Source organism: Brassica napus, chromosome C5 (assembly GCF_020379485.1).
Source record: "Brassica napus cultivar Da-Ae chromosome C5, Da-Ae, whole genome shotgun sequence".
Taxonomy (NCBI): Eukaryota; Viridiplantae; Streptophyta; class Magnoliopsida; order Brassicales; family Brassicaceae; genus Brassica; species Brassica napus.
Window position 1 is genome coordinate 8,749,220 of NC_063448.1, and position 27,677 is coordinate 8,776,896.

The following is a 27,677-nucleotide window of genomic DNA, read 5'->3' on the forward strand; positions in this document are numbered from 1 at the left end:
TTTTATACGAAATATAAGTATAAGATTAATATATATACATTATTTTGAAAAAAACTGAACATAAATATATTTTAAATCCAATTTTATGTATAAATGTATAGTTTAACATGTATAAATAGTTTTAAATTATAAAAATTAAAGTCATTATAAAGATAATAAATTTAAAATGATTTTGCAACAATTATACTAATTCTACAATCATATAAATACATAAAATAAGTAAAAGTAATATAAATAATAACATTAATAAAATATAATAAAAATATTAATAGTTTATTTTTTTGAATATTAATGCTTAAGATCCGTTTAGGCATCCGCGAGACCGTACAATATCCGCCTAAACGCTATTATTCGTCCGAATTATATAAATCCGCAAAAAAACACTGTATAACATGAAAACAGTACGGCCGGTTACCGTATAGCGCATAAACGCTGTCGAGGCGCCGTATTTTAGAACACTGTTTTTTCACATTTGGACAAAGATTAAACCAGTTTCTCGTATCCTAAACAAGATTGAGATTACTACTTCGAAAACACAACGACTCAGTTGCTGATATAGTCTGGAACTGGTTGACCAACAATACTTTGAAATAAAGTTGAAGAAACATTGTTATATCATCTATAGTCTAAATCTTATGTTCATATTGTGACAAAACAAGAACATAATAAAACAATGGACCATTGGGTTATAACTCTTTCTCAACAGATTTTTTTATAAAAAGCCTTTCAATTTGAGCAACAGCCAAGTTTCTTTAGAGCAGAGACATCGTTTTTAACTTCGATTTTCTCACCTTTAGGGACAGATCCGTTCCCATCTTCACCAGCTTCGACTTGCTTCTTGCTTGTAATGCGGTAAATCTGTGTTAACACCTCAGCAAAGGCGTCCTCCACGTTGGTGGCTTCGAGGGCAGATGTTTCCATGAAGCAAAGCGATTCCTGCTCAGCATAGGATTTCCCATCTTCTGTGGGAACGGCTAGTAAATGTCGCAGATCAGATTTGTTACCAACGAGCATCACCACAATGTTTGGGTCAGTGTGGTTCTTGAGCTCCTTTAACCACCGGTCTCCGTTCTCAAACGTTGCACGGCGGGTTACATCATATACTAGGAGTGCGCCAACGGCTCCACGGTAGTATGCACTGGTGATGGCACGGTACCTGTGAAGAGAATTAAGCTGCGTCTTAAGATTGTGACGAGAATCAGTGATAAATTGAGCAAAGGTGATAATAAAAGCCACAGGCTTCGTAATAATTTCAATGGAGGCAACTCAGCTAGTGAAGAGAGCAAGTTCAACTTGCTTACATTCTAGCAAAAATCAATCGTGGTGTTCATGATTGTAGTGATGAATTAAACAAGAAAAATTCACATGGTCTTGTTCATTAGTCAAGATTCCAATTTAAGATTCAACTCAAGCAAATCATGGTCGTAACACATAGACTATAATTCAATCTACATTCACATTATTAGCTACCTCCACAATCTTTGGTGGTCAAATGCCGTCAAGCGTAATCAGAAGAGCAATATTTGAGAGTAAAAAGTCAACGCGGAGAGACTCTCTAGTAAAATGCTAGCAAACACATTCACTAGTACAAAACTAGAAAACAAGCACAGTGAATGAATCAGGCACTTAATAAATCACATCTCCATACGTAGAGGAGATACTGAAGTGAACAGTCAGAAGATAGACATGTGCTAAGGAGCTATGATAGTTAAGAGTGATCTCAAGCAATACATCTAGCAAGACGACCAAAAAAAATGGAAGGAGAGACGGGGAAAACGAACCTCTCTTGACCAGCGGTGTCCCAAATCTGAGATTTAATGACCTTACCCTCGACTGTTAAGGTGCGAGTGGCGAACTCGACCCCAATGGTGGATTTAGACTCGAGGTTGAACTCGTTTTTGGTGAATCTGGAAAGGAGATTTGATTTTCCTACTCCGGAGTCGCCTATAAGAACAACTTTGAAGAGGCAATCATAGTCATCTTCCACTCTATACCCTGCCATCTCCGCCCGCAGTTGCTTAATGGTAAAGTGAGATTTGAAAATAACCCAAGAGACAATGGTGTAAAGGTTAAGGTCACCGTCAGTTACTGTCTGTGATAATAAGCAGCGATCTGGTCCGTTGATCTGTCATGCGCGTGGGTGATTTTTTTTAAAATTTCTTTTTACCCTTGACATTCGCCATGTGTCCTTTTAGAAAATCAAAGAGACCTCAGTAGTGCAGACTATTTACAACTGAGAGTACTTACAGTGGTTTCATCTTACACACACAGAAGGTAACTTGAGTAGCTCCTCATCTTTGATTTGGATAATAGATTTGAGATTAAAAAAAAAAAAGAATTTTATTCCTCTGAAATTCAGGATGGATGGTGAAAGATCTGTCAAAGAGAATCAGATGAGGCTAAGCGATCTAGATGATTTCTTATTATGCAAGATCCTTTCTGGCTTTCCCACCAAGGAATCGGTTCGCACCAGCGTGTTATCCAAACGTTGGAGAAACCTCTGGTTAAATGTTCCAGCTTTGGACTTAGATTCCAGCGATTTCTCAGATGATGACGTGGTTATGGGTCTCGTGGATAGGTTTCTTCTGTGTTCGGAAAATAAGCAACAACTTGAGAGGTTCAGGCTGAAATATTGGGCTCATCACCAGTTTAGATCTCGCTTCAAGTCTTGTATCGATGCTGTGACTGCGCGTAGTATTCTTCAATTCAATGTTGAGAATTCTGTGGACTATGATGAGTTAGTTAAGATGCCTCCATCTTTCTATTCTTGTGAGGGAGTGGTGAACTTAAAGTTGAGCCGCGTGTTCTTGGATCATCCTGAATCTGTATCCTTGCCTTGTGTCAAGACTATGGATCTAGAGAGGGTCAAGTACGATTCTGGAGACTTTAATATCAAGCTGTCCTGCTCTCGAGGCGTTAACCATATTCCGTGGTGCCAATGATAATCTGATAGATGTGTGTGTGCGTTCCCAGTCACTAAAGACCTTCGAATTAGATTGTTTGCGTTGGACAAGTGAAGGTCATGCTGTTCAAATTGATGCTCCCAGACTCGAGTCTATGACTCTTAGTGATCACCTATCTCACAGCTTCATAATACGTACATAGTATTGGCCCCTCAGCAAAGGTAGACATTGATGTTCGCTTTAATGTGGACGACCAGATAATTCTTCCAAGATAACTATGCTCCGCGAATTTCTCACCAAGTTATCTACAGTGAAAGAAATGAAAATCTCTAGTGACACTCTAGATGTATGTAAGACATGATTGATTTTAATAGCATTACGCTTTCACAATTTTGTCAGTGAACTCATGTTTTCTTTTATCCTTTGCTTGCACAGGTTATTCATGATTACTGTGAAATGGAACAGCTACCTCAGTTATCCAACTTGTCTTTCTTGCATGCTTGCTTCCAAGAAACTACATGGGAGATGTTGCCAACCTTTCTTGAGAGTTGCCCAAATTTACGCTCTTTCTTCCTGGTGAGTCTTATGCTCTCATGCAAACCACAGTGAAGTTTATTATGATTAACTCAAACTCCCCGGGTTGTATTTTTTTGTCGGAAACTTAATTGGGATCCAAATAGGTTGGTTGATCTTTCATCAGTGCCACAATGTTTACAATCATCTCTCGAGGTTTTAGAGCTGGAGACACCTTATATTCTAAGGGAAGGAAGATCAACCCATGGAACCTCAAGTAAGATGAAATTAGCAAAATATTTCCTAGAGAATTGTGGAGCTCTCAAAGAACTGATTGTAAGTCGGAATTTCTTTTACCTCATCGACAAAATCATGTCGATTCCAAGAAGATCTACGGGGTGTGAATTTTTCAGTTTTTAGTGACACTTAGCGGGAAATTGCTCGGAAGAAACAGTTATAACAAACTTTGAATAAAGAAGAAGATAAAGAAGGTGGCGGAAGCTTTAGTGGCTCAGCAATTGTTGCTCATTTGAAGTTCTTGCGTTTAAAATACAGAGTTGAGAGATACTGATTAGATTCATTCAGAATCTTGTTGTGATTTCTTTCTAAGAACTTGATACATCTTTGATTACTCTAGTTCATTGTTATGTAACTTTCCTTTTCCAACTCAAGTAAAGTCACACGGCTACAAAATATTTACTCTTGTGGGCTTTTATTTCACAACACAAAATCTATACATGAAGTTAGAGATGAAACCTGTTGGTGATGATACTTTCAGAGAAGATATGATTAATCAGTTACCAGATTGCCTTCTTATCCTCATCAGATTTGCAGACAGAATCTATGTGAGCTACTACTTTCAAGCTATTTTAAAGGACCCTGAGAAGCACATAACTTGGCTGCTTTTAGCTTTCCTGAGAATGTTAATCGAATCAAAGTGTTGGAAGATACTCTCGTTGACCTCATGATCTCCTGTGAATACTTCACTGAATACAATCACTAACAACTGAAACATCCCTAGAGCCCATGACGATACTTCCAACCTTACACAAACTTGTTAATCATGGAGCTTCAAAAATACTTTCATCACTACACGAATTAGTACAGAATTTTGACTTGAGACTCATCTTTACTGTAGCAAAATGAAACAGAGCTTTCACACCCAAGCGGAAAACCATCCTTTGCATGACCTCAAACAAACTTTAATTAGGACAAGGTGAAGACAATGTGAAGGAACACAGAAATAGTTGTACCATCATCAGTGTGGTGTTTTGCCGGAGAACTTACGGTGGTTTCTGTCTTACTCAGAGAAGGCAATTTCAGTAGCTCCTCTTTTTTTTTGCTCTCTTTTAGTTCATGGAGATCTTGCGTTGACTTTCTACTTTGCGATCTCTGGTTTACATGTTAAATCTCAGACTTAGGCATTAGAAATGGTGACCTTAAAAAAGAGGCATTAGAAATGGATGGTAAAACCTCTGTCAAAGAGAATCAGAGGAACTTCGATCGGTTAAGCAATCTACCCGATTCCTTGTTATGCAAGGTACTCTTTGACTTTTCCGAATCCGTTTGCCCCGGGCGTTTTCTCAAAACGTTGGAGGAATCTCTGGCTAAATGTTCCAGCACTGAACATAAATTCCATAGAATTCTCAGGTGATGATGTCTTTGTGAGTTTCATGGATAGGTTAACATGATGCATCTCGTTCCAAGTCCAGGATGGATGCTGTTATTAGGCGTGGGATTTGCCGTCTTCATTTTCATATTCTTAGTTTTAGTGTTCGTTAGGAGGATGAGTTAGTTAAGCTGCCTCCACTTTTCTATTCCTGTGAGTGATTGGTGATTTAAAGATGATCCCAGTTGTCCACAATTTGCAAGAGAGCCACGAAGTTGTTGATATCGTGCGCCACCTTTTAAGAGCAAATCGTCTCTTGATGTGATCCCATAGGTCTTTTGCTACTTCTTTGTGGGAGATACTGGATCAGAGTTTTGGCTTGATGGTCTGTTTGATCCATGTAAGTAAGTGATTATTAGCTAGCCAATCTTCAAAGTCCGGTGTTTCGGTATGCAATTCCATCGCTGAAATCAAATTTCTTTCGAGCCCTCAAAGCTACACGTAAGTTCTGAGTCCATTCTTCGTAATTTCGTCCATTGAATAATGGTTGAGATATGATCGGAGCCAGGGTTATATCAATGATATCAATCACTGACAAATCGTATGGCGAGATAGTGCCTCGGGTTGAAGTTGTCGTTGCAAGAGGAAGGTTTGCCATTGTCTGAGATTGTGGATAGAGTCGAGATTCTGAAAGTTAAAATCGCAAGTTTGATATCGAATTTCAATGTCGTGGACATACGAAATTTCTAATATTATGAAGAAGAGGAAAATACAATAATGGAAATATTCTTAAATCTAATAGCAACTTCGTTTGCGATATCTTTATAGAGAAATTACCTATAACTAGATTTTTTAACCGCGCTACGCGCGGATAAGATATTATATGTATTTCTCAATTCTAAAAAATAATGTATAATATTGTATTATATTATTTAAAGAATAGAAAATAAGATTACATAACATAAATATATTTTTTATATTTTCTTTGTGGAAATCATTATGTTGTTTGATTGTTGTACTTAATTCACATATTTGCATAGATATTTGTGATAGATGAATAACTATATTTTTATTATCAGTAAATAATATATTTATTATATAATATAAGAAAAATGAAATTATTTACTTTTTAATAAACTTGTCTCATGTTGGGGACTCGGTTATAGACATATCATATTCGAATGAAACATTTTTACACTTATCAATGTTCTTAACAATCAAGAAACAAATCTGAATATTAAAACAATATCTCATACGATCTCTTTGTGGAATAACTGCTCTGAAGAAATTGAATTTATGCATCAAAAAGGACTCAAAATGGATGTGCAGATATGTTATCTAAGTCTGCTTCACAAAGTACTATTCATAGTTCATATATCATTAATGTCCATCCTATTTTTTTGTCCACCATTTCTTAAACATCTTGAAATAACTGATGCTAATTAATAATAAACTTGTTGCTGGAAAAAAAATCAAATTTGTCTAATTATCGCTTAAATATTTTATTAATATGGTCAAAAAAGCTTTTAAGTGATATCATAGTTTAATTTATTAGTTTTTTTGTTAATTTTTAGAGGTTTTTGTATTTAAGATTTTTTTCCATATTAAGCTTCTATTACCATCAAATCAGTTTTACTTATTTATTATTTTGTTTTAACGAAAATACACTTTTTAAATAATTTAATTTAAAATAAAATTATATATTAATTTGCTGTATTTTAACAATTTCATTGATTTAATTAATTTGCTTTCGTGGATAACTTAAAAAGTTTTCATATGAATCGGGGAAAGCAAGTTTATGTTGTTATATTATATTTATTTTGTGTATATAGAATCTATATATAATGCTAGTGTAATAAAGAAAGAACATTATTTTTTTGTAACTTCAAAAATATACATTATTACAATTTAAAATGAATCAAAATTGAATAAAATGGTAATTAAATATTTGTAAATCTAGTTGTTTAGTTGGATTCTCATGAAAAAAAAATCGATTGGTTAAACAAATGTTTCAAAATTTGTTGTGGTATTGTTTTGTCTATAAATTATAAAATTTATTGAATTAATATATTTAATTATTGCATCCTTAAATAATATTTTATTAAGACATTATAAAAATATGTTTTGAGTTGTTTTGTGAAATTGTACAAAAATCTATGCTTTTTCATATTTGTAACTTCAAAAAGATACATTATGATAATTTGAAATTAATCAAAATTGAATAAAATGGTAATTAAATATTTGTTAAATCTAATTATTATTTTTATCTTGTTTAGTTGGATTTTCATGGAAAAAAAATTGATAGGTTAAACAAATGTTTCAAAATTTGTTGTGTTATTGTTTTGTCTATAAATTACAAAATTTATTGAATTAATATATTTAATTATTGCACCCTTAAATAATATTTTATTAAGACATTAGAGAAGTATGTTATGAGTTGTTTTGTCAAAATTTTACAAAAATCTATGTTTTTTCATATTTGTCACGAAACTTTATATGTTAAACTTACTTTTACAAAAATTTTAACTTTGTCACGAAAACAAAAACCTATGTTTTTTCATATTTGTCAACGTTCTCACACTTTCTAAGAATATATTAGCTTAGTCACTTACTTATTTTTTTTTTACAAAACAAAGTATCGGAGTCTTGAAAGTTGAATTCATATTATTGTAAATATACATAAGAGTTTGTGATTATATACTTAGTGATTCTTGTATATGTGTCCAAGAAAGTTTCAATGGCTTAGTGGTAACTGTCCTGTATATATATCATACTAACCCGGGTTCGATTCTCACCTTCGCATTGTTTTTTTATTTTTTACGAAAAATAAATGAGATGACATGGCAATTTCGGATTTTCTGATTGGTTGATTTTTCTATCCTATGTGGACACCCTCTCTATGGCTTATATCCCCCTTTTAGTATAGTATAGATGATTCAAATGATACATATAATGACTATACTAATGCATAAACTTTCTTAATTACTGTACTAGATCACATGGGTAAACAAAATACAAAAAAACCAGCATTCTTTTGAGTATTAACGAAACTGCCATTGAATTAATTTAAAATATTAATTGACTAATATTTTCTAAAAAAGTAGAACCCCTTTGTCGACACTTCTTCTCCTTCCTAATCTCAGTTCTCCTTTTCTCCACATTGAACCTCCATCTCCGACAACCTCATCTCAGTTGCAGTCGCCTTGCGTTTCGTTACCTCCTCTCTAAGCCGGCGTCGTCCCTGCACACGATGAACCCTAACTCCAAACCCTAACTCCAATTTGGATTCGTCACATCCGCCTCAAAATCAAAGAAAATTGAAAATCAAAGAAAATTGAAACTGTAAGTGCTAAATATATTCATTTCTTAACATATTTTCTTTTGATTCCATGTTAAATTTCAATAACCCTAATTTTCAATTTTATTTCTGACAAATTGAAAACTGGTTCTGTTTTTTTTTTCAAAACCCTAATTATCAGATTGAAAATCGATTTGTCTTTTCTAATTTCTAATTTCTCTGTGTATAATCTGGATGAATGATATTTATTAAGTTTGTTCTTGTTTTTTTTAAAGGAATGGCCTCATCTTCGGGTACCAAGAAGTATCCTCCGCGGCTTTACGAGATTGGTAAAACGCCTATTCAATCTCGGAGCATGAACCACATTTGTTTTCTGTCCAACCTTCAAGTAATGAAAGAGTCTGTCGGCGAAGACGTTTGGCTTGAGTTAAGAGAATCAGCTGTAGGCGTGATTATCAAGCTGAAGGAGTTGGAGTACACTTGGTCTGCAAAACATGTTCATTATTTTCTGGTGAATCCATTGGCGATTCAGTGCAGTCATGAAGTTTGGTCTTTGATAGAAGACCAGCCATTGAGGTTCTCTCTGTATGAGTTTGAAGATATTACATGGTTAAATTGTGATCCCTTTGACACGCAAGAACAATGGGATGTGGCTCATGAAGACTTTTGGGTGGAGATGAAAGTTCCAATTTCTGAAGGACCCAAGTTGAATGAACTTCAAGCCCTTTTTCCGATCATCAGAAATTGGCCTAGAGAGAAGCGTGTAATGGTTGGCTTGTTGTGTCTACTATCCATTGGCATATTTGGCATTTCAAGCAATAGTAGAATACCTCTGCATTTGGCGAAAAGGGTGATGGATCCAGCAGCTTTCGAGCGCCATCCATGGGGTCGTGTAGCATTTACCAGCCTTGTGGATTCTATTAAAGTGGTGACATACGAAGAAAAGAAGAGTTACACACTACATGGCTGTGTTCATGCATTGCTTATTTGGATATACGAGTCTGTGCCAGGTTTAGGAGAGATATATGGGCATCGGATAGAGGAAGCTGAGGTTCCGCTTCTGTCATGGCATGGTTCTCGTCAGCGTATCAACTTCCCAAACTTCTGTGCACAAGAAAAGAAAAAATATCAGAAGGTATGATTATTTTCTTTGCAATTATTTTTCTTATTTTTTTTTACTTAATTAGTGTTGTACTTTACAATGCAGATTCGTGTAAGGCATATGATTGTAAAGGCAATGGAGGATAGATATCCGAAATGGGGCGAAGATAAACCGCCTGATGATTTGGATAACATGATAGTTGACATCCTCAATGATCAGCTAAACGACAAGTTTTGGGATGTAGTGCCACTTACCAAGTGCCAGAAGAGAAAAACTCAAGTCAGTGCACCTAGTGTTCCCGAAAGAGTGGATACGAGCCCCTCCACAAAACGAAGGAAGGAGAAAGAAACTGCACCAGAAATGGTATGTATCACATGTTATTGAACATTTTTGTTTTGTTAGTATCTAAACTTTTTTGGTTTGTGAGTTTTGAAGGAAGAATCTCATACTGATATGCCATCAACAACAGCATCATACAAAAGTTGGTTGAGGCTGTTAACAACTTGTCTGGAAGAGTAGAAACCATGGATGTTAGTGTAGCTGAAAGGGTTACTAAGACATTGGAAGCTTCTGTACAAGCTCAGGTGGAAGCTAGAATGGCTTTATTTGAGACTGAGATGAAGAACAAGATGGCCATATTAGAGGAAGACATAAATGTTCTTAAAGGGAAGGATGAAGAAAAAGTTACATCCAATGCCGGCAACTCCAAAGCACATGAAGACGACGGACGCTTGTAGCAACACGATGGTATGTTTATATTGGCATCTACTGTTTTTTTTAATACAAAATACTAACTGATTTTTTATACTTTACAGTCCTGGATGGTTCAGACAAAAAAAGGTTCAGTTGATGGTTTACCAATACAACGTGTCGTAAAAAAGGAGAAGAAGATTAACAAGACGATGCCAGGGAAAAAAGTGAAGATAGAGAAACCCTTTTCTATCCCACAGCTAAATGACCAATCCATTTCTACAGAGGATTGGGAAAATCATCTAAAATGGCAGAAAAGTGTAAAGTGTAGACTGACGTTGGAAGCACTAGCTTCAATGTTAAATCTTAGTATACTAGCAAATAGTCTAACAAAAACACATAACCTGATTCAAAATATATTACCTCCAACACCTTCTCTACACCTCGAGTAAGAGAGGTTTTCATCAACTCAGCGTCATGCTTTCTTGTTGCAAACCAGCGTGTCATCATTAATCTGATCGACTCTAGAAGGTGAACAATTGGCAAGCTTCTAGCACCGGACAAAGCTCTGTTTATGGATTCAGCTATGTTACTTGTAAGGAGGTTATATCTATCACCTTTAAAATGAGCTCGTGCCCACTTACGTACATCAGCACGTTCCAGATATGCATGCAAAGCTGGGTTTAACTCTTTGATTGTCTCGAAGGTTGCTTGAAAATCAGTTAACCTAAAAGAGTTTGCAGCTTTTTTGACCAATCCAAACAAATCACGCCCTCTGTATCGTAACGAGATGTTTTTATATAAGTGGTACGTGCAAATTCCCCTGCTTGCCAATGGATAGACCACTGCAATAGCTTTCCCTATTGACTGGTGCCTGTCAGAGATTAATGCCAATCCTTCATCATCGGGGATCACACGGCTGAGTTGGCGGAAAAACCATGTCCATGATTCATCATTCTCTGTGTCAACCACAGCAAACGCAATTGGAAAGATTTGAAAATTACCATCCTGGGAGGTTGCAATCAGAAGCGTTCCTTTGTATTTCCCTTGCAAAAATGTTCCATCAACCACGACAACCTTCCTCATATATGGAAATCCAGCAATGCTAGCGCCGAATGCAAGGAATAAGTACTTAAATCTGTTGTTTGTATCAACTTCCAGTCGAGTTAAATCCCTGGATTTGACATTCTAATCATGTGCAGGTAAGTAGGTAATTCCTCATATCCACTCTCTGCTGAACCCATTACGAGATCTCTAGCAACTATAAGTGTACGATGAGATTTCCAGTAATCCATCTGCAATAAACAATAAACAATAAACAATAACCCATTTAAAAGGAAGTAAAGGCTGGAGAAGAGACTATATTTGAAGCACAAGTTTATTCAACCTTGATTCCGAAGCTCATGTTCATAGCACTAGAAACATGACGTGGCAAAATTGATGGATCAACCCCACCAATATAGTCTTTGTACAAGAGTCCAAGAATCTCAGGAGTAGCTTGTCGGGAACGAGATGAGCGTTCTGTTATGGAGCAGGTATGTTCATCTACAAATACTCGGACTGTAAACTTGAAAGAGTTACCTACTGGCGTAGCTCTTAGCTTCGATGTACATCCTTTTAGCCAACATTTTACAAAGAGCAGTGTTCGCGTTGATGCAATGACATCAAAATCAAACTTGTGGACAACTGAACATATCTTCAGACGTGTCTCCAATGCATCTTTTGAATCGTAACTCTGCCCCACGTCAAATTTGAATGAGCGCAAATCGGACATACTCATTGGAGAGTCTCTTTCTTCTGTCTTTCTTGCATAAATCAGCTTTGTAGACGATCCATGAACCTCTTCTACATGGTTTGGTTGAAGCCTATGTAGTAAAGTTTTCATCATCAGATGTTGCTCCATCAGAATCATCGCAGTAATCGAATCGATCACCCTCTTCGTCCGTATCTTCTTCGTCTTCAGACAACGAGTCATCTCCATGTATGGGTTGTTTCTGATCTTCACCAGCTCCTTCTCCAACAATTTTTTTCAATTTAAACTCCACACATAGCCGAACGTTCTCGACTTTGCAAACACCCAAGAATGCATGAAACTGCCTATCGTTTCCTATTTTCATAGGTGGTGTATTGATGCTTTGATTGTGTAGATTCTGCTTCGGAAAAAGGTACCTCAGTTCCAAGTCGTTTTCTGCAAAATCAACTCCATAATCCTCAAATATGATTTTCACAAAGTCCTCAAATCGAGTGTCATCATTCGCAGAAACTATTATGCTACCTTGATCATTGTCTACTTCAAATAACCACTTAGTTTTCTCAACTTTCCACTTCCCAGAGACGAGAATCATGTGATCCATTATTCTCCTATCAATATGAATTAAAAGATACCGTTGTAGATCCCCATGAAAGTGGATCCAAAATTTATGAATCAGAGGTAACAAGAAGAAGAAGACGACAGAGAACGTATAACCTAATTGGAAACGTGGTGTAATCTGATTCTTAACTTAAACCAACTTTTAAAATTGTTTTAACCGGAGGTTTAACTTAATTTAAACCGAAAACAAATTGATTCCAACCAAAATTAAAAATTCATTTAAACCAAAAATAATCTAAACTGAACCAAGTTATACCAAACCGAAATGTTAGTGAATTTAACCAGAAATTCGAGTGGATAAGTCTGCTACAATAAGTGTGTCTTAATCTGGTAATTAAAATTTGATTTAAAAGTCTGCCGTCAAAGATGGCAATTTTAAAAATCTGCCACCAAATGAATATAAAAGTCAACCAGAAATTTAAATCGGATAGACATATCTTTCATAAAAATTTATGTCTATTACTCTTAAAAAGTCGGTTGAAGGTAATTTTAAATCGGTCTAAAAAATCTAACTGATACGATATAAAACTGCCAATTTTAAAAAATCTGTCACTTCATTCGATAGACTAAAACAGATAAATCTATTGACGACATTAAATCGGACATATAAATCAGCCATCTTTAAAAAATCTGCTGTAGCTTAAAAGTCTGCTACCAGATACACGCCAGATATAAATTTAACAGCAGGTTTACGTAACAGATTTATATCACAATAGATTTGTTTTTTTTGTCAAATAAATCTGCCGACGATTTTTTTTTCAAAATTTAAATGGCAATTTTGTAATATACCTTTCTGCTCACAACTGTAAAAAAAGACATTTTCGGCCATAAAAATATTTTAGTAATTTTGAACTTTTAAGATTTATTCTAGTAATAACTCAAGTAATTCGACTTGTTTTAGTAAACTTCCCTATGTTTATATCCCCTAATATCGACTCGACGATGTTTATAATCAAACGAATCTCCCTGCAGTGCAGACCGGCGAACTGAGGGGTTTCTTTCATCCTCTAGAAAATCTGCGTGGTCTTTTGCCGGAGAACTAAAGGTGGTTTCTTCCTCGGACGGAAGGTAATTTCAATCGCTCATCTCTGTTTAGAGTTTTTAAATCCATGGAGATCACTTTCGGCTAACTTTGCGATTGCTGATTTACATGTTAAATCTCAGACTTAGGCATTAGACATGGACGGTGAAACCGCTGTGAACGAGAATCAAAGGGACTCGGATAGTTTAAGCAATCTGCCTGATTCCTTGCTGTGCAAGATACTCTCTGACATCCCCACCAAGGAATCAGTTTGCACCAGCGTTTTGTCTAAACGATGGAGAAATCTCTGGTTAGATGTTCCAGCACTGGACTTAAATTCCAGAGAATTCCTAGATCAACATGTCTTTGTGAGTTTCATGGATAGGTTTGTGTGTTCTGAAGATAAGCAACACTTGGAGATATTCAACCTGAAATATCAGGTGTTCTATCATGATACATCTCGTTTTAAGTCTTGGACCAGGAGTAGGGTTCGTCATCTTGATGCATCTCTTTTGAAGTCTTGGATCGATGCTGTGGCCAGGAGTTGGGTTCGTCATCTTGATACATCTCCTTTTAAGTCTTGGATCGATGCTGTGTCCAGGCGTAGGGTTCGTCATCTTGATGTTCGTAATGAGTTGTGGTATGATGGGATAGCTAAGATGCCTCCGTCTCTCTATTCGTGTGAGAGATTGGTGAACTTAGATCTCTACCGCGTGTCCTTGGATCATCCTGAATCTGTATCATTGCCTTGTGTTAAGATTATGCATCTAGAGATGGTCAGGTACGATGACGATTCGACTCTGGAAACTTTGATATCGAGCTGTCCTCTTCTCGAGGAGTTAACCATATCCCGCGATCCTTACAATGATTCTCTGGTGGCTGTGCGTGTGCATTCCCATTCGCTGAAAAGCTTCAAAATAGTTTGTGAGCGTTGGGTAAGTGACGGTCATGTTGTTGAAATTGATGCTCGAAGACTTGAGCGTATGACTCTCAGTGATCACATCTCTGAGAACTTCATAATACACAGTATTGGTCCCTCTGCAAAGGTACACATTGATGTTCTCTTTGGTGAGGAAAATGGTGAGCCGCTGGAGACAGTTGATTCTTCCAAGATTACTATGCTCGGTAAATTTCTCACCGGGTTATCGACAGTTAGCGAAATGATCATCTCTGCTGCTACTCTGAATGTATTGTTGATTCAATAGCATTACGCTTGTACAATTTCGTTAATCACATTTCTTAGTAAACTCATGTTTTTTTTTTTTAATTTCCTCGCTGCATGTACAGGTTATCCATGGTTACTGTGAAATGGAACAGCTACCTCAGTTCTCCAACTTGTCTTACTTGCATGCTTACTTTCATGAAACTTCGTGGAAGATGTTGCCAACCTTCCTCAAGAGTTGCCCAAATCTACATTCCGTCTTCCTGGTGCGTCTCATTTACTCTTGGTCTCACGTAAACCACACTGAGATTTATTATGATAACTCATACTCCTCCTCGGATTGTATTTTATCAGGAATATGAACTTCTTTCAGACACGGAGCAGGTTGATCTTTCATCAGTGCCACAATGTTTCCAGTCATCTCTTGAGTTTGTTCGTTTAAAGACACATGGTGGTTTACTCAGGGGAACATCAAGTAAGATGAAATTAGCAAAGTACTTCCTAGAGAATGCTGCAGCTCTCAGGAAACTGACTTTAAGTTCGAGCTTTTGTAACATCATCGACGAGATCAAATCGATTCCAAGAAGCTCTACAGGGTGTGAAGTTGTCATGAAAGATTAGTTGAGCCACAGCTTTGTGTGTTTACGGTATTGCCCTCGTCGTGCTTTATTAAAGTTCACATTTTTCTTTCTTTATTTCGTGATGTACGTTGTTTATCCTTTCGTTTTTTTTTGTAACAGGCTTATTATCTTTTCGTTTTTCAAGTTGGAGGAATATACTCCTGACTCGTATTTTGGTCACGGGTGTTATTCATTTTAGGTTTCTGTATTTCTCTTTCAAAAATATTTAAAACTACACAAAATCTTTAATCCTATCAAAATCCAATAACTAAAATTAAAATCACAAAGTTAAATTCAAATCCATGATTCCATAAGTCTCTTTCTTGAGAACTGTCCAAATCTAAAATATTTTGTCTAGTATTTATATTTTTATACTCTGAAGTATTTTTGAAAAAAAAAATTATTCAGTTAAGTTTTTTAACATTTTAAATTTAACTTACAAACCATTAGGAATATCACTTTCTGTCTAAAATAAAGTGACAGAGTGGGTGAAAAACATTACAATTAAAGGATTGTAATTTGATCCACAGTCAGCCGTATAAGCTAAGGTTGATCTGTTAAGTTCGTGTACTTTCGTAGAGTCTGTCTGGTGACCATTTTGGAAACAAGAAGAACAAATAGAAAAGTAACGTAGAAGAATAAAATTGCAAGAACGAAAATGAATGATTGTTCCATTTCATATTTAATAAGGAATAATTTTGTTCTTTATTTTTCTAAAAAAGAAAAAAAGTAAGGACCGAGAAAGAAAAATTATTCGTAATGGTGATTTTTTTCGTTATGGTTTTACCCAAGACGATGAATGCTACGTGAACGACGTATAATAAAATAATCACTGTATTAAACAAAGGCTGTAATAAATGCGGCTTATCAATTAGAGCATGATTATTGCAAAGACCCATATTAGGGGTTCTTATTATTTTTTTTAATGCTTTTAAGTACAAAAAATGACTTAAGAGACAAATTTAAGAAACCCCAATATTTAATTGCTCCATTGCAAGGTTCTTACAACATTACTTTCACTCTTCTTGACCTGCAAATTACGAGAACAACATTCTTACTTGATCTTCTTTAGCCAATGTTGTTCCAATGTCAAAGACGACGAAACAGAAACAAGAAAACCTCAATAAAATGAATCAATAACCAGAACTTGAAACATGAAACAAGACAACAAGGTCTTCCCAGCAACAACAACAAAACGCGCCGTTTTGCTCTGGAGAAAAAACAGACGACTAGGGTTTTGAGATTCGCAGTTTCGGCATGGCTTCGCCGGCGCCGATAGCGGTGGTTCCGATAGGAGATGTGGGTGTTCTGGCTTCCCAAGGAAAGGCTCCGGTCTCTTCAAAGGTGGCAACGGTTTCAGGGTCGGGTTTGGGAGGGATGAAAGGCTCGTGGGTTGGAGCGGTTCAGGGTCAGAAAATTCTGAAGAAATACGATGTTGAGGTAACGATGAAGGATGGTGTTGGTTCGATCTTGGTGCCGGAGGAGATTACGAAAGATGTCGCTCCTTTATGGGAGGATTTTCTGGTTGGAAAGTTTCTCGACACCGCGCCGCACATCGCTAAAATTCACGCTATTGTCAACAAGATCTGGGCTCTGAATGACAAGGCAAAAATGATTGATGTTTTTGAAGTGGATGCAGCTACGATGAAGTTCAGGATTATGAATCAGGCAGACAGAAATAGGATTCTCCGGAGAGGCATGTGGAACCTCGCGGGCGTTCCGGTGATTATGACAAAGTGGTAGCCGGTGGCAGAGAGGGAAAAGGCTCCGGCGCAATCAATCCCAATGTGGGTACATCTGAAAAATGTGCCTTTGAACTTGTTCTCCTGGCAAAGACTTAGCTTCGTCGCCAGTCCTGTTGGTAGCCCGGTGAGGCTTCACCCGGAAACAGCTCAGTGTTTGAACCTGGAGGTAGCGAAGATCTTTGTGAAAGCTGATCTCACTAAGGACTTGCCACGAAAGATGAACTTTAACGTTCAGGGCCAAGACATTTTGGTGGAGTACATCTACCCGTGGTTGCCAGCAAAGTGTCTAAGTTGTGGGAAGTGCGGTCACAAAGTGTGCCCAACAAATAGAGAAGAGCAAAGGGAAGACTTGGAAGTGCAGAAAGATAGGGAAGGTGGGAGAAGGGAGGAAAACTTAAAGGCCAAGGAGGCGGTGGATCAGATTTTGGAAATTAACCCAGATCTGGCTGAGATACAAAATGAGAGCTTGGAAGTGAGAAATGAATTGGTAGAGAGAAATATAGAGGAAGGGCAAGGAGATAAAAACGCCGCTCTGGATTTAGGAGAAGTGGAAGCGGAAGAAGTTAACGCTGAAATCCCTTTGAACAAGGTTGCTCCTGAGGCAGTAGGAGTACAAGTGGATACAAAAGAGCAGACGGAGAATGAGTGGTTGGATGTGTCGCCTGCGAAAGCAAGTAGATCTTCAGCTACTAGAGGTAAGGCTTTGGAGATGGCTCAAGTATCTATACTCTCCAACTCACGGTTCTCGGTCTTGAGTTCAGAGGAGGAGGGAGAAATTACTGGAGGAGAGGATAATATAGAGCCGCAGATCGAGGAAGTGAACTCCCCCGAGAGAGTGGAGATCAAGGAGAAGGAAGTTGTGGTTCCGCGCCAGTCCCTTCCAAGAGACTCAAAAGTAAAGCATAGGTTTTTGGGTGATAAGTCTGTTCAGAAAGCGCATGATCCTGGTCCAAGCGAGCTGAATAAAAAGAATACTCATCGTCATCAATAATGTATGGATTCTTCTGGAATATCAGGGGGTTCAACAAAACATCTAAGCATAAAGTAGTTAAGGATTGGGTGAGGAAGTGTGGATTTCAATTTGGGTGTTTGATAGAGACAAGGGTGAAAGAAAACAAAGCTAAAAGGATTTTGGATTTGGTTTTCCCGAACTGGTCTGCAATTACAAATTATGATCATCATCGGCTGGGAAGAATTTGGATTATATGGAGTCCGAAGGTGAGAGTCACTCCATGGTTCCAAAGCGCACAGATGATCACTTGTTCGATTCTCTTGGATGGAATGACAGAGGAGATCTTTTGTTCTTTCGTATATGGTTTCAATTTGGCTGAGGAGAGGAAAGAGCTCTGGAAAGACTTAAAGGCTCATCAGGACTCGCCTTTCTTTCAAAAATCTCCATGGTTGGTGTTTGGGGATTTCAACGAGATTTTGAGTGGGGTGGAGCACTCGGAACATACGGCTTCTCACGACTCTGCGGGAATGAGAGAATTCCTAGAAGTGGTAAACTACTGCTCTCTAATGGATATGTCTTACCAAGGTTCGAGATTCACGTGGTGTAATAAAAGAGACAATGGAGTGATTTGTAAGAAGATTGACCGAACATTGATGAATGAAGTTTGGTTGAGGAAGTTCCCACAAGCATACTGTGTCTTTGAAGCTGGAGGATGCTCAGATCATCAGAGGTGCAGGATATCGATACAAGTGGAGGTTATGAGACCGATGAAGCCTTTCAAATTCGTCAATGCAGTGGTGGATACACCGGAGTTTCTACCATTGGTTGCTGAATACTGGTCTGGAACGGAGCCGTTGTTCAACTCCACATCTGCTCTATTCAGGCTATCGAAAAAACTGAAAGCTTTAAAACCAAGATTGAGGAAGTTGAGTAAAGAGAAATTTGGGGACATTACGAGAAAGACGAAGGAAGCTTACTCAAGACTGTGTGAATGTCAGACAAAGACGTTAGAGGATCCTTCACAAGGCAATATGGAGGCTGAATCAGGGGCTTTGGATAGATGGTCTTTCCTAGCTCATTTGGAAGGGAAAATCTTGAAGCAAAAAGCAAAGATACATTGGCTAGGAGTGGAAGATGGAAATAACAAAACTTTTCATAGAGCTGCCAAAGTTCGGGAGGTTCGAAATTTGATTCGAGAAATCAAGAGAGAGGATGGCTATATTGCTGATAACCAGGAAGACATTAAGAAAGAAGCAGTCGACCATTTCTGCAATTTTTTAACTCATGTGCCTCCTGACTTCAACGAAGTAAGTATAGATGAGCTGAAACCTCTATTGTATTTCGAATGTGGCGAGGAAGAAAGAAGCATGCTGATAGGAGAGGTTCCAGCAGCGGAGATCAAGAAGGTTCTGTTTGGCATGGCTGCTGACAAGTCGCCGGGTCCAGATGGCTTCACCAGTGATTTTTTCAAAGCCACTTGGGATATCACCGGCAGTGACTTCATTAAGGCAGTGCAGTCCTTTTTTGACAAAGGTTTCCTCCCAAAAGGAATTAACTCAACTATCTTGGCGCTTGTTCCCAAGAATGATGAAGCAATTTCGATGAAAGACTACAGGCCCATTTCATGCTGTAATGTGATCTACAAGGTAATCTCAAAGATATTGGCAACTAGATTGAAAAGGATTCTCCCCTCAGCTATCTCCTCAAACCAGTCTGCATTTGTCAAAGACCGGCTTCTAATGGAGAACGTGCTTTTGGCGTCTGAGCTGGTAAAAAGCTACCACAAGGAGTCTGTTTCAGCAAGATGTGCAGTCAAGATTGACATCTCGAAGGCGTTTGATACAGTGCAGTGGCCCTTCTTGCTCTCGGTCCTTTCAGCTATGAACCTCCCGGATAAGTTCATTCTATGGATCAAGAAATGTATTGAATTGGCTTCTTTCTCTATTCAGATAAATGGAGAGTTAGCCGGTTATTTTAACAGTAAGAGGGGCCTTCGTCAGGGATGTTCTCTCTCCCCGTGCTTATTTGTGATCTGTATGCAAGTGCTGTCTAAGCTCCTGGATAAAGCTGCAAATGAAAAGCGTATTGGCTATCACCCCTACTGCAAGGAACTAAGCCTCACACACCTCTGTTTTGCTGATGACGTTCTTGTATTTTCAGACGGAAAACAACAGTCGATTGAAGGTATACTGGAGGTTTTTAAAGAGTTTGGGAAAATGTCGGGACTGAATATCAGTCTGGAAAAGTCTACTCTCTACATGGCTGGGGTGACTGAAGTTGAGAGTGATGCCATTCTACATCAATTACCCTTTGCAGCTGGTTCCCTTCCGGTTAGATATCTCGGTCTTCCGTTGATGTCGAAGAAAATCTCAGTGAACGACTACTCTCCTCTGATTGTGAGAATTAGATCAAAGATCAGTTCCTGGACAGCCCGACAACTTAGCTTCGCTGGGAGACTACAGCTGATAGGTTCGGTTATCTACAGTCTGATAAAATTCTGGATGTCAGCGTTCCGCCTTCCCAATCAGTGCATTCAAGAAATTAATAGTCTCTGCTCAGCTTTCCTCTGGTCAGGGCCGGCTCTTTCTACTCATAAAGCTAAGATTGCTTGGTCAGATGTTTGCACTCCGAAAGAGGAGGGAGGGTTAGGGTTGAGATCTCTGAAGGAGGTAAATAAGGTTTCATGTCTTAAACTGATATGGCGAATCCTCTCTGCTAGATCAGCTCTGTGGGTTCAATGGATTCATAAGTACCTCATCAGGGAAGGGACCTTCTGGAATGTTAAAAACACAAGCACTCTAGGCTCGTGGATGTGGAAGAAACTGTTAAAGCTTCGACCGCTGGCCTCGCAGTTTGCAAGAGTAGACATACAAAATGGCTCGACGACTTCTTTCTGGCATGATCAGTGGTCTTCTTTGGGCAAGTTGTTGGACCTGACAGGGGAACGAGGTTGCATTGAGCTAGGTATTCCGGTCAATGCCACAGTGGAGAGGGCAGTTCAGATGTATAGATGTCGGAGGCGCAGGTCCTCTGTTTTAATGCGTATTGCGCAGGAGATTTCCACGATTAGGACCCACGGTCTCAGTCTGGAGGAGGATATATGTCTTTGGAAGAGAGAGAATGGAGACTTTCGTCCAGAGTTCTCTTCATCCCAGACATGGCTCCTTATTCGCAATCACACCCCGACGGTTTCTTGGAGTAAAGGAGTTTGGTTCCCGGAAGCCACTCAAAAATTCTCTTTCATTACATGGGTCTCGATCCATAACAGACTTTCGACTGGTGATCGCATTATGAGGTGGAACCCTCAGGCTATTTCTACTTGTTGGCTCTGTAAGGTGGCTGCAGAAACCAGAGATCATCTGTTCTTTGAGTGTCCTTATGCTGAGGTGGTTTGGAGAGGAACAATAAAAGATTTGGCAGGCTCGAGAATTTCGAGCAAGTGGAGTATTCTGATTAGGAAGTTGGAGACTGGTTTGCAAAACAGAACGCTGACTTTTCTGTTTAGATACTGTTTCCAGGCGGTGGTTTATGCCATTTGGTCTGAGAGGAATGCTCGACGAGTAGGAGAGTCGCCAAAACCTTCGTCACTCCTGATTCTATACATGGATAAGTTGATTAGAAACAGAATCTCGTCGCTTCGCCGACCAGGGTGGAAGCACGAGAAAGCAATGGCAGTGTGGTTTGGGAGGAGATGAGGAGTTATACTTTCTGTTCCTTCACAAAATGTTAATAAATTTTGATCTCTTAGAGTAGATAAAAAGAAGCATTAGGTTGTAAAAAGGTTTTTGAAGTGAATAAATTTAAAATTCTTTTAAAAAAAAAAAAAGAAACAAGACAACAAAGCATATCATTCTTATTACTCAAACATAACAAGAACATTAACATGAAACAGAGACACAACAAACACAACAACTTGTAGTTCCCCGTACGTCTTGTGCAGCATTGTAATTCTTCACGGAACCAGTAGTAAAATTTATTTATTAAACCGTTCTAACAGTAGTAAACAAACATACAGGTGCTGTGAAAAAAATCTATTAATTGAAACAACGATCTTCCTAACAGAGAGCAAGCCATCATTAGATTCATGAAGCTAACACACACACATATATAAACAGAGCAATACTCAACTAAAACAACGCAAGCTGTTAAGGGAAACATATGAACCGTTTGAATAGAAGTAACCATGAGAATGCAATTTGTAACCCAATCTGTAGTGTCAATTGAAAAAAAAAACAAGACTTTTCTAAGAGAGCACTTATGATATCAGAAAGAATAAAAAGAAGCTAAACATATATGTAATAAAAGAGTGGTGAAACTAAAACATACTTGCAATGGCCTGACGATAAGCTTGAAAGAAAGCACGACCTAATATCCCAGAACCCATCACAATGAACTGCGCAATAATTCTCCCAGCCTGTAAAATGAAAAACATGAGGAATAGTTAGTATTGATTGATGCAACATGATAAAGCACAAGCCTTTACCGATTGATATATATATATGGCATGAGGTAAGAGGGTAACAAAAGAACAAATCAATCTCTCTCTCGGATTTATACAAATGAACCAACAAACAATTTTAAAGGACTTGTTCATGCTGTAGCTAATAGGATTTGGGGAAGAAGCTGTAAGATCTCTTGCAAAAAGCTGAGTGAGTCATCCTATATGTTTCATATCCCTCACCAACCTACTCGCCAATGGGTCATTCAAAGAGGAGTTTGGCATATTGATGATTGTTTGCTTTTTGTGTTGCCTTGGACTCCGGAGGGATCCTTTAAAATACCAGAAGTTTCAACTCTTCCGGTATGGGTCACTTTGAAAGACATCCCTGATTGCTGCTATTCTAGACTAGGAATTAGTCATGTTGCCTCAGGTCTTGGAGAGCCTATCTTGACACATAAACCTCGCTTGGATCCTACAAACATGGGTGAAGCTAAAGTGCTAGTTGAGATGGAGTTGGATAGAGTTTTTCCAAAGCTTATAGCTCTTGATGATAAGCAAGGTAGTATTTATCTGGTTAAAGTTGAATACACATGGATCCCTTCCACTTGTGAGAGATGTGGCAGCTTAGGTCATAAAGCGAAGAGGTGTCTTATGCTTGGTTCGAAAAAGCGAGAGTTTTTGTCGCCATGGCGCTAAGGCGCCCAAGGCGATGCCCTCAACGCTTAGGGACACCCTTGCCAGGCGAGGTACATAGATCCCTAGCTTTTCTCGCTTTTTCCTCGCTTTTGCAATATCCATAGAACGCTAAAAGCGGCGTTTAGTTGTGCCTACACAAAAAAAGAAGATTTGCTTAAAAATGTACACTTAACAAAACTGTTTTGTCAGAATATTTAGTATATCTAAAAGTATATACTCTTCCCACGTATTAGGCGTGTAGAGGAGGGTATCCACAACCCCACTAACCTAGGATGCAATCCACTAACCCTAATGTCTTCTCCTATATAAGAACCATACAAACCTGAAAGTAAAACTCATTAGCTTTTCCTCTCTACAACTTACGGCAGATGATGATGAGGACCTGACTTGGACTTTGGTGAGTGAACTGACTTGGACTTTGGTGAGTGAAGCAGCCGGAGCTGAAGAACCAAGCTATGGTACTAGAGGAGCGAAGACTCCTCATTCAGCTAAGAACAACAAAGGGAAAGGAATAGCTACTTCTTCAACTCAGAGCAAGCGCTATGGTACATCAGCTCCTCATTTGGAATTGGTTGATGAAGATGATGACGTTGAAGAGGAGTTAGGAAAGGAAGATGGTAGCTTCTGGAAGGATTTGGAATTGGAGTATGAGGAGAGTGGTTCTGAATCTGAGTAGAGATTCTACTCGGATTGGTGTTTTTATTTGCTTTTGATTTGGTGTTTTATTTGCTTTTGAATTTGGTGTTTGCATTTGGTATTTTCAGTGTTTTGCTATTTGAACCTTTCTGTTTTATTATATGCAGTTGGTGTTTTTTATTTCTTACTTGTCTTTCTTAAGTTTTACGTAATATACTAATATATATATATATAAGTGGTTTTGCAGGTTACCTTGTTCTGTTGCAGGTAGACAAAGCGCTCGCTTTGTACCGCCATGGCGCTAGGCGCTAAGCTCCCACCTCCTCGCTTCTTGTCGCCACCCGCAATTTCGAACCAAGGTCTTATGTCTTCTAAACCTCCAGAAAATTCAGATATTTCAGTGGACGTGACTGCTGACATACCAATTGTTGATATTGATCTCATCTTGCAGCAACAAAATGATGAAACAGTCACATGAAGTCTCCCTACAACTTCTGCTAGTGTGCCTCATGTTAGCTCTCAACCGGAGTTGAACATAAACATTCAGGATGTTCCACGCTTGCACTCAGACTTGATAGCGGATTCTCAGGAACCATATGTTTCTACACATGCCCCTATGGGATGCCAAGATATTCAAGTCTCAAAGATCACCACTAGTTCCTCTACCCCACAGGTTCAAGAGGATAACCAAATAGCATCGTCAACTTTAGCCAAGATTTTATCGCCATTAGTAGATATTGAATCTACTCCCATTTCAGCATCTATTATGGAGACTTCTCCATCCAACATTATCAACAAGGAGGTCCAAAAAACTTTGATTGTTGATCCTTTACACACATCGGCTCAAGCAAGTGGCTTTGAGAGTCCTTCTCGGTTCACTGCGTTAGGTGATGTGGAAGAGGCCCCAGATGAACCAATGAACTCGCTCGGTTTGCAAGGGGTTTGAGGGAGATTAGACCTCCTATAAAGTTCCAAGATTTGGAATGGAAAACTGCACGAGGGAGAGGTAAGCGCGGCTGTCGCGGCCGTGGTAACACTCGCTAGTAGCTCTTTTTCATTTCTTTTTTGGTTTTGACTCTCTCATGCCTTGAATGTTTCATAGGTTTGAGATGATATTCGTCATGAATTGTATTCATGCAATTTTTTTATCAATATAAGGTCTACAACCTTATCATGTAAACATTTTTATTTTAATTGAAAGCCTTTTGTCAAAAAAAAAAAAAAAACAATTTTAAAGGAAACAGAGGAAATGGAGAAGCAACGAGAGGGAGAAAACCCACCATGGAATTGGATTAGTTGATCGATTACTGAGCTGTGGCTACAAAAACAGAGTACTGGAGAGAAGTGCAAGCCACCACTATACCTTCCACTATCGCAAAAAGAATTAAACCACAAACTCAGATGTGTCATCCCAACAAGCGACTATATAGGACATGGGAGCACTCACCAACGGAACCTGAGACAAAGCTAAGGTAATCTTGAGGTATTAATCTTCTGTCAAACCCAGGCAAAGGGATAAAATATCCAACACGGCTATGTACAAGCAACACAGACGTCACAAACAACCTCCTCCTTGTCTCGCTCTTAAAGAACCTTTCCGCTGCGGTATTGAGCACTGAGTTCTCTGGAGGAACAATCTCCACATCCAAAGCAACAGTGATGAAAACAGTGCCCTCGAAATTAGGATTTCATTCAACATGAAGCAACAGACTGTGTCCTGACAAGTGATTGCGCTTTTATTCAATCTCTTTGCTTTGATTCGGTATGAAACAGAGGAAGAGAAGCTTATGCTTTGAGACGAAGCCGGGTTGCTGCGGAAGCGAGATAGGTCGAAGAGGAGGAGAATGGAGGATGAAGAAGACTCAGCTTTGTTGTTGTTGCTGCAGAGATAACGCGGCTCAGAGGCAAGAACGAAGAAGAATGCGACAGCTGTCTCATAAGAGACGTTCCTTGCGGAGCCAAATTAAGAGACGTGTTCTCCATGTTTTGTATTTTTCATTTTTTTTTTTAATCACAATAACCTAAGATACGAGACTGATAATGGTGCTCTAATTGTCCGTGTTTAAATCAAGCGTGCAGACTCTTCTTAAATCAGAAGGTAATTTCATTATATCCTTTCTCTTTGACTTTTTTTTTTCTGTTTCGTGAAGATTTTGAGTTAGACTTTCTGCGAACTTTACGATCTCCGATTCGGGTAATAGATTTATGAGAAAAATTTCTGATATAAATGTAAAATCTGAGACTTGATTCCTCAGGTTTCAGGATTTAAGGCAGTAGACATGAATGGTGAAACCTCGAATCAAAGGATTTTCGATAGGTTAAGCAATCTACCTGATTCATTGCTATGTAAGATACTCTCTGACCTTTACCACCAAGGAATCGGTTCGCACAAGCGTCTTATCAAAACGATGGAGGAATCTCTGGTTAAATGTTCCATCTCTGGACTTAGATTCCATAAAATTCAGAGATGATGATGATGTCTTTTTCAGTTTCATGGATAGGTTCTTGGGTTCTGAAAATGAGCAACACTTGGAGAGATTCAAGCTGATCTATGAGGTTTATGAGCATGATGCATCTCGTTTCGAGTCTTGGATCGATGCTGTGGCTAGGCGTAGGGTTTGTCATCTTGATGTTCATAATGAGGTGGACGATGATGAGTTAGTCAAGATGCGTCCGTCTCTCTATTCGTGTGAGAGATTGGTGAACTTAAATCTCTACCGGGTGTTCTTGGATCATCCTGAATCTGTATCCTTGCCTTGTGTCAAGATTATGCATCTAGAAATCGTCAGGTACGATGGTGATTCGACTCTGGAGACTTTGATATCGAGCTGTCCTGTTCTCGAGGAGTTAACCATATCCCGTGAACCCAATGATTCTCTCTTAGCTGTGCGTATGCGTTCCCTGTCACTAAAGAGCTTCAAAATAGAGTGTGAATATTGTTGGGAAAATGAAGGTCATGTTGTTGTTGCAATTGATGCTCCAAGACTTGAGTGTATGACTCTGAGTGATCACATGTCTGAGAACTTCATAATAAACAGTATTGGTCCCTCTGCAAAGGTAGACATTAATGTTCTCTTTAATGTGGAATATGGTGAGCCACTGGAACCAGATGACTCTTCCAAAATAACTATGATACGTAAATTTCTAACCGGGTTATCTACAGTCAGCGACATGACCATCTCTGCTGACACTCTAAATGTAAGTATATACATGGTAACTGATTCAATTAGCATTACGCTTGTACACTTTTGTTAGTGAACTCATGTTTGTTTTTCTATCCCTCGCTGTGCAGGTTATTCATGATTACTGTGAAATGGAACAGCTCCCTCAGTTCTCCAACTTGTCTTGCTTGCATGCTTGCTTCCAAAACACTGCGTGGGAAGTATTGCCAACCTTCCTTGCGAGTTGCCCTAATCTACGTTATTGTGATAACTTAAACTCCTGATCCTCGGGTTATATTCTTATCAGGACTTTGTACATCTTCCAGACACGGAGCAGGTTGATCTTTCATCAGTGCCACAATGTTTCCAGTCATCTCTGGAGTTTGTCTGCCTGAGGACACATGACTTTGAAAACGATCAAAGGGAAAGAAAACCAATCCCGGGAACATCAAGTAAGATGAAATTAGCAAAATACTTCCTCGAGAATGGTGCAGCTCTCAAGAAACTGGCTCTAAGTCGGAGCTTCTGTAACATCATCAACAAAGTCAAATCGATTAGAGAAGCTCCATTGTGTGTGAAGTTGATGTAGTTGAAGCTAGATAGAGAAAATTAGATCTGATGATTCTAAAAATACCAGAAACTAAGAGTTTGAAAATTAATTAAAAAAAACTTACTAATGTTTGAAATACTCTTTTCCGTAAGTCGTTTAGAAATCTTTTTTTTTTGTATTAAATCATCAAAAATTCAATACAACTCT

At 38.4% G+C, this 27,677-nt stretch overlaps 4 protein-coding genes and 2 pseudogenes across 4 annotated transcripts; 4 read left to right on the forward strand and 2 right to left on the reverse strand.

Annotated features, from left to right (window-relative positions):
- Nucleotides 1-567: 567 nt before the first annotated feature.
- Nucleotides 568-2,039, reverse strand: LOC106365571 (ras-related protein RABA1b). The gene is made up of 2 exons (XM_013804997.3): nt 1,782-2,039; nt 568-1,156 (listed from the first exon to the last, which is right to left on the reverse strand). Exons 1-2 carry the CDS (start codon nt 2,000-2,002, stop codon nt 727-729), a joined length of 651 nt encoding a protein of 216 aa, XP_013660451.2. The 5' UTR covers nt 2,003-2,039; the 3' UTR covers nt 568-726.
- Nucleotides 2,040-2,144: 105 nt separating this feature from the next.
- LOC106365572 lies at nt 2,145-4,111 on the forward strand (annotated as a pseudogene).
- A 3,905-nt stretch (nt 4,112-8,016) lies between these two features.
- On the forward strand, nt 8,017-17,356 carry LOC106363903 (F-box/FBD/LRR-repeat protein At1g16930-like). Its single transcript, XM_013803568.3, has 7 exons — nt 8,017-8,367; nt 8,599-9,458; nt 9,531-9,788; nt 9,861-10,172; nt 10,241-14,694; nt 14,795-14,935; nt 15,024-17,356. Exons 5-7 carry the CDS (start codon nt 13,666-13,668, stop codon nt 15,288-15,290), a joined length of 1,437 nt encoding a protein of 478 aa, XP_013659022.2. The 5' UTR covers nt 8,017-8,367; nt 8,599-9,458; nt 9,531-9,788; nt 9,861-10,172; nt 10,241-13,665; the 3' UTR covers nt 15,291-17,356.
- LOC125575363 lies at nt 8,601-10,162 on the forward strand. The gene is made up of 3 exons (XM_048757178.1): nt 8,601-9,458; nt 9,531-9,788; nt 9,908-10,162. Exons 1-3 carry the CDS (start codon nt 8,601-8,603, stop codon nt 10,160-10,162), a joined length of 1,371 nt encoding a protein of 456 aa, XP_048613135.1.
- On the reverse strand, nt 10,365-11,201 carry LOC106362489. The gene is made up of 2 exons (XM_013802384.1): nt 10,539-11,201; nt 10,365-10,394 (listed from the first exon to the last, which is right to left on the reverse strand). The coding sequence occupies exons 1-2, from the start codon at nt 11,199-11,201 to the stop codon at nt 10,365-10,367; spliced, it is 693 nt and encodes a 230-aa protein (XP_013657838.1).
- Nucleotides 17,357-25,959: 8,603 nt separating the features above from the next.
- On the forward strand, nt 25,960-27,610 carry LOC106365568 (annotated as a pseudogene).
- Nucleotides 27,611-27,677: the final 67 nt, after the last annotated feature.

Coding starts and splice junctions, on each gene's coding strand:
- LOC106365571 (XM_013804997.3), bottom strand. CDS start 2,002: ATGGCAGGGTATAGAGTGGAAGATGACTATGATTGCCTCTTCAAAGTT. Junction 1,157..1,781: donor GACACCGCTGGTCAAGAGAG/GTTCGTTTTCCC, acceptor TTCTCTTCACAG/GTACCGTGCCATCACCAGTG.
- LOC125575363 (XM_048757178.1), top strand. CDS start 8,601: ATGGCCTCATCTTCGGGTACCAAGAAGTATCCTCCGCGGCTTTACGAG. Junction 9,459..9,530: donor AAAAGAAAAAATATCAGAAG/GTATGATTATTT, acceptor TTTACAATGCAG/ATTCGTGTAAGGCATATGAT. Junction 9,789..9,907: donor AAGAAACTGCACCAGAAATG/GTATGTATCACA, acceptor ATCATACAAAAG/TTGGTTGAGGCTGTTAACAA.
- LOC106362489 (XM_013802384.1), bottom strand. CDS start 11,201: ATGAGGAAGGTTGTCGTGGTTGATGGAACATTTTTGCAAGGGAAATAC. Junction 10,395..10,538: donor GTGTAGAGAAGGTGTTGGAG/GTAATATATTTT, acceptor AATCCTCTGTAG/AAATGGATTGGTCATTTAGC.
- LOC106363903 (XM_013803568.3), top strand. CDS start 13,666: ATGGACGGTGAAACCGCTGTGAACGAGAATCAAAGGGACTCGGATAGT. Junction 14,695..14,794: donor TCTCTGCTGCTACTCTGAAT/GTATTGTTGATT, acceptor CTGCATGTACAG/GTTATCCATGGTTACTGTGA. Junction 14,936..15,023: donor ATCTACATTCCGTCTTCCTG/GTGCGTCTCATT, acceptor GTATTTTATCAG/GAATATGAACTTCTTTCAGA.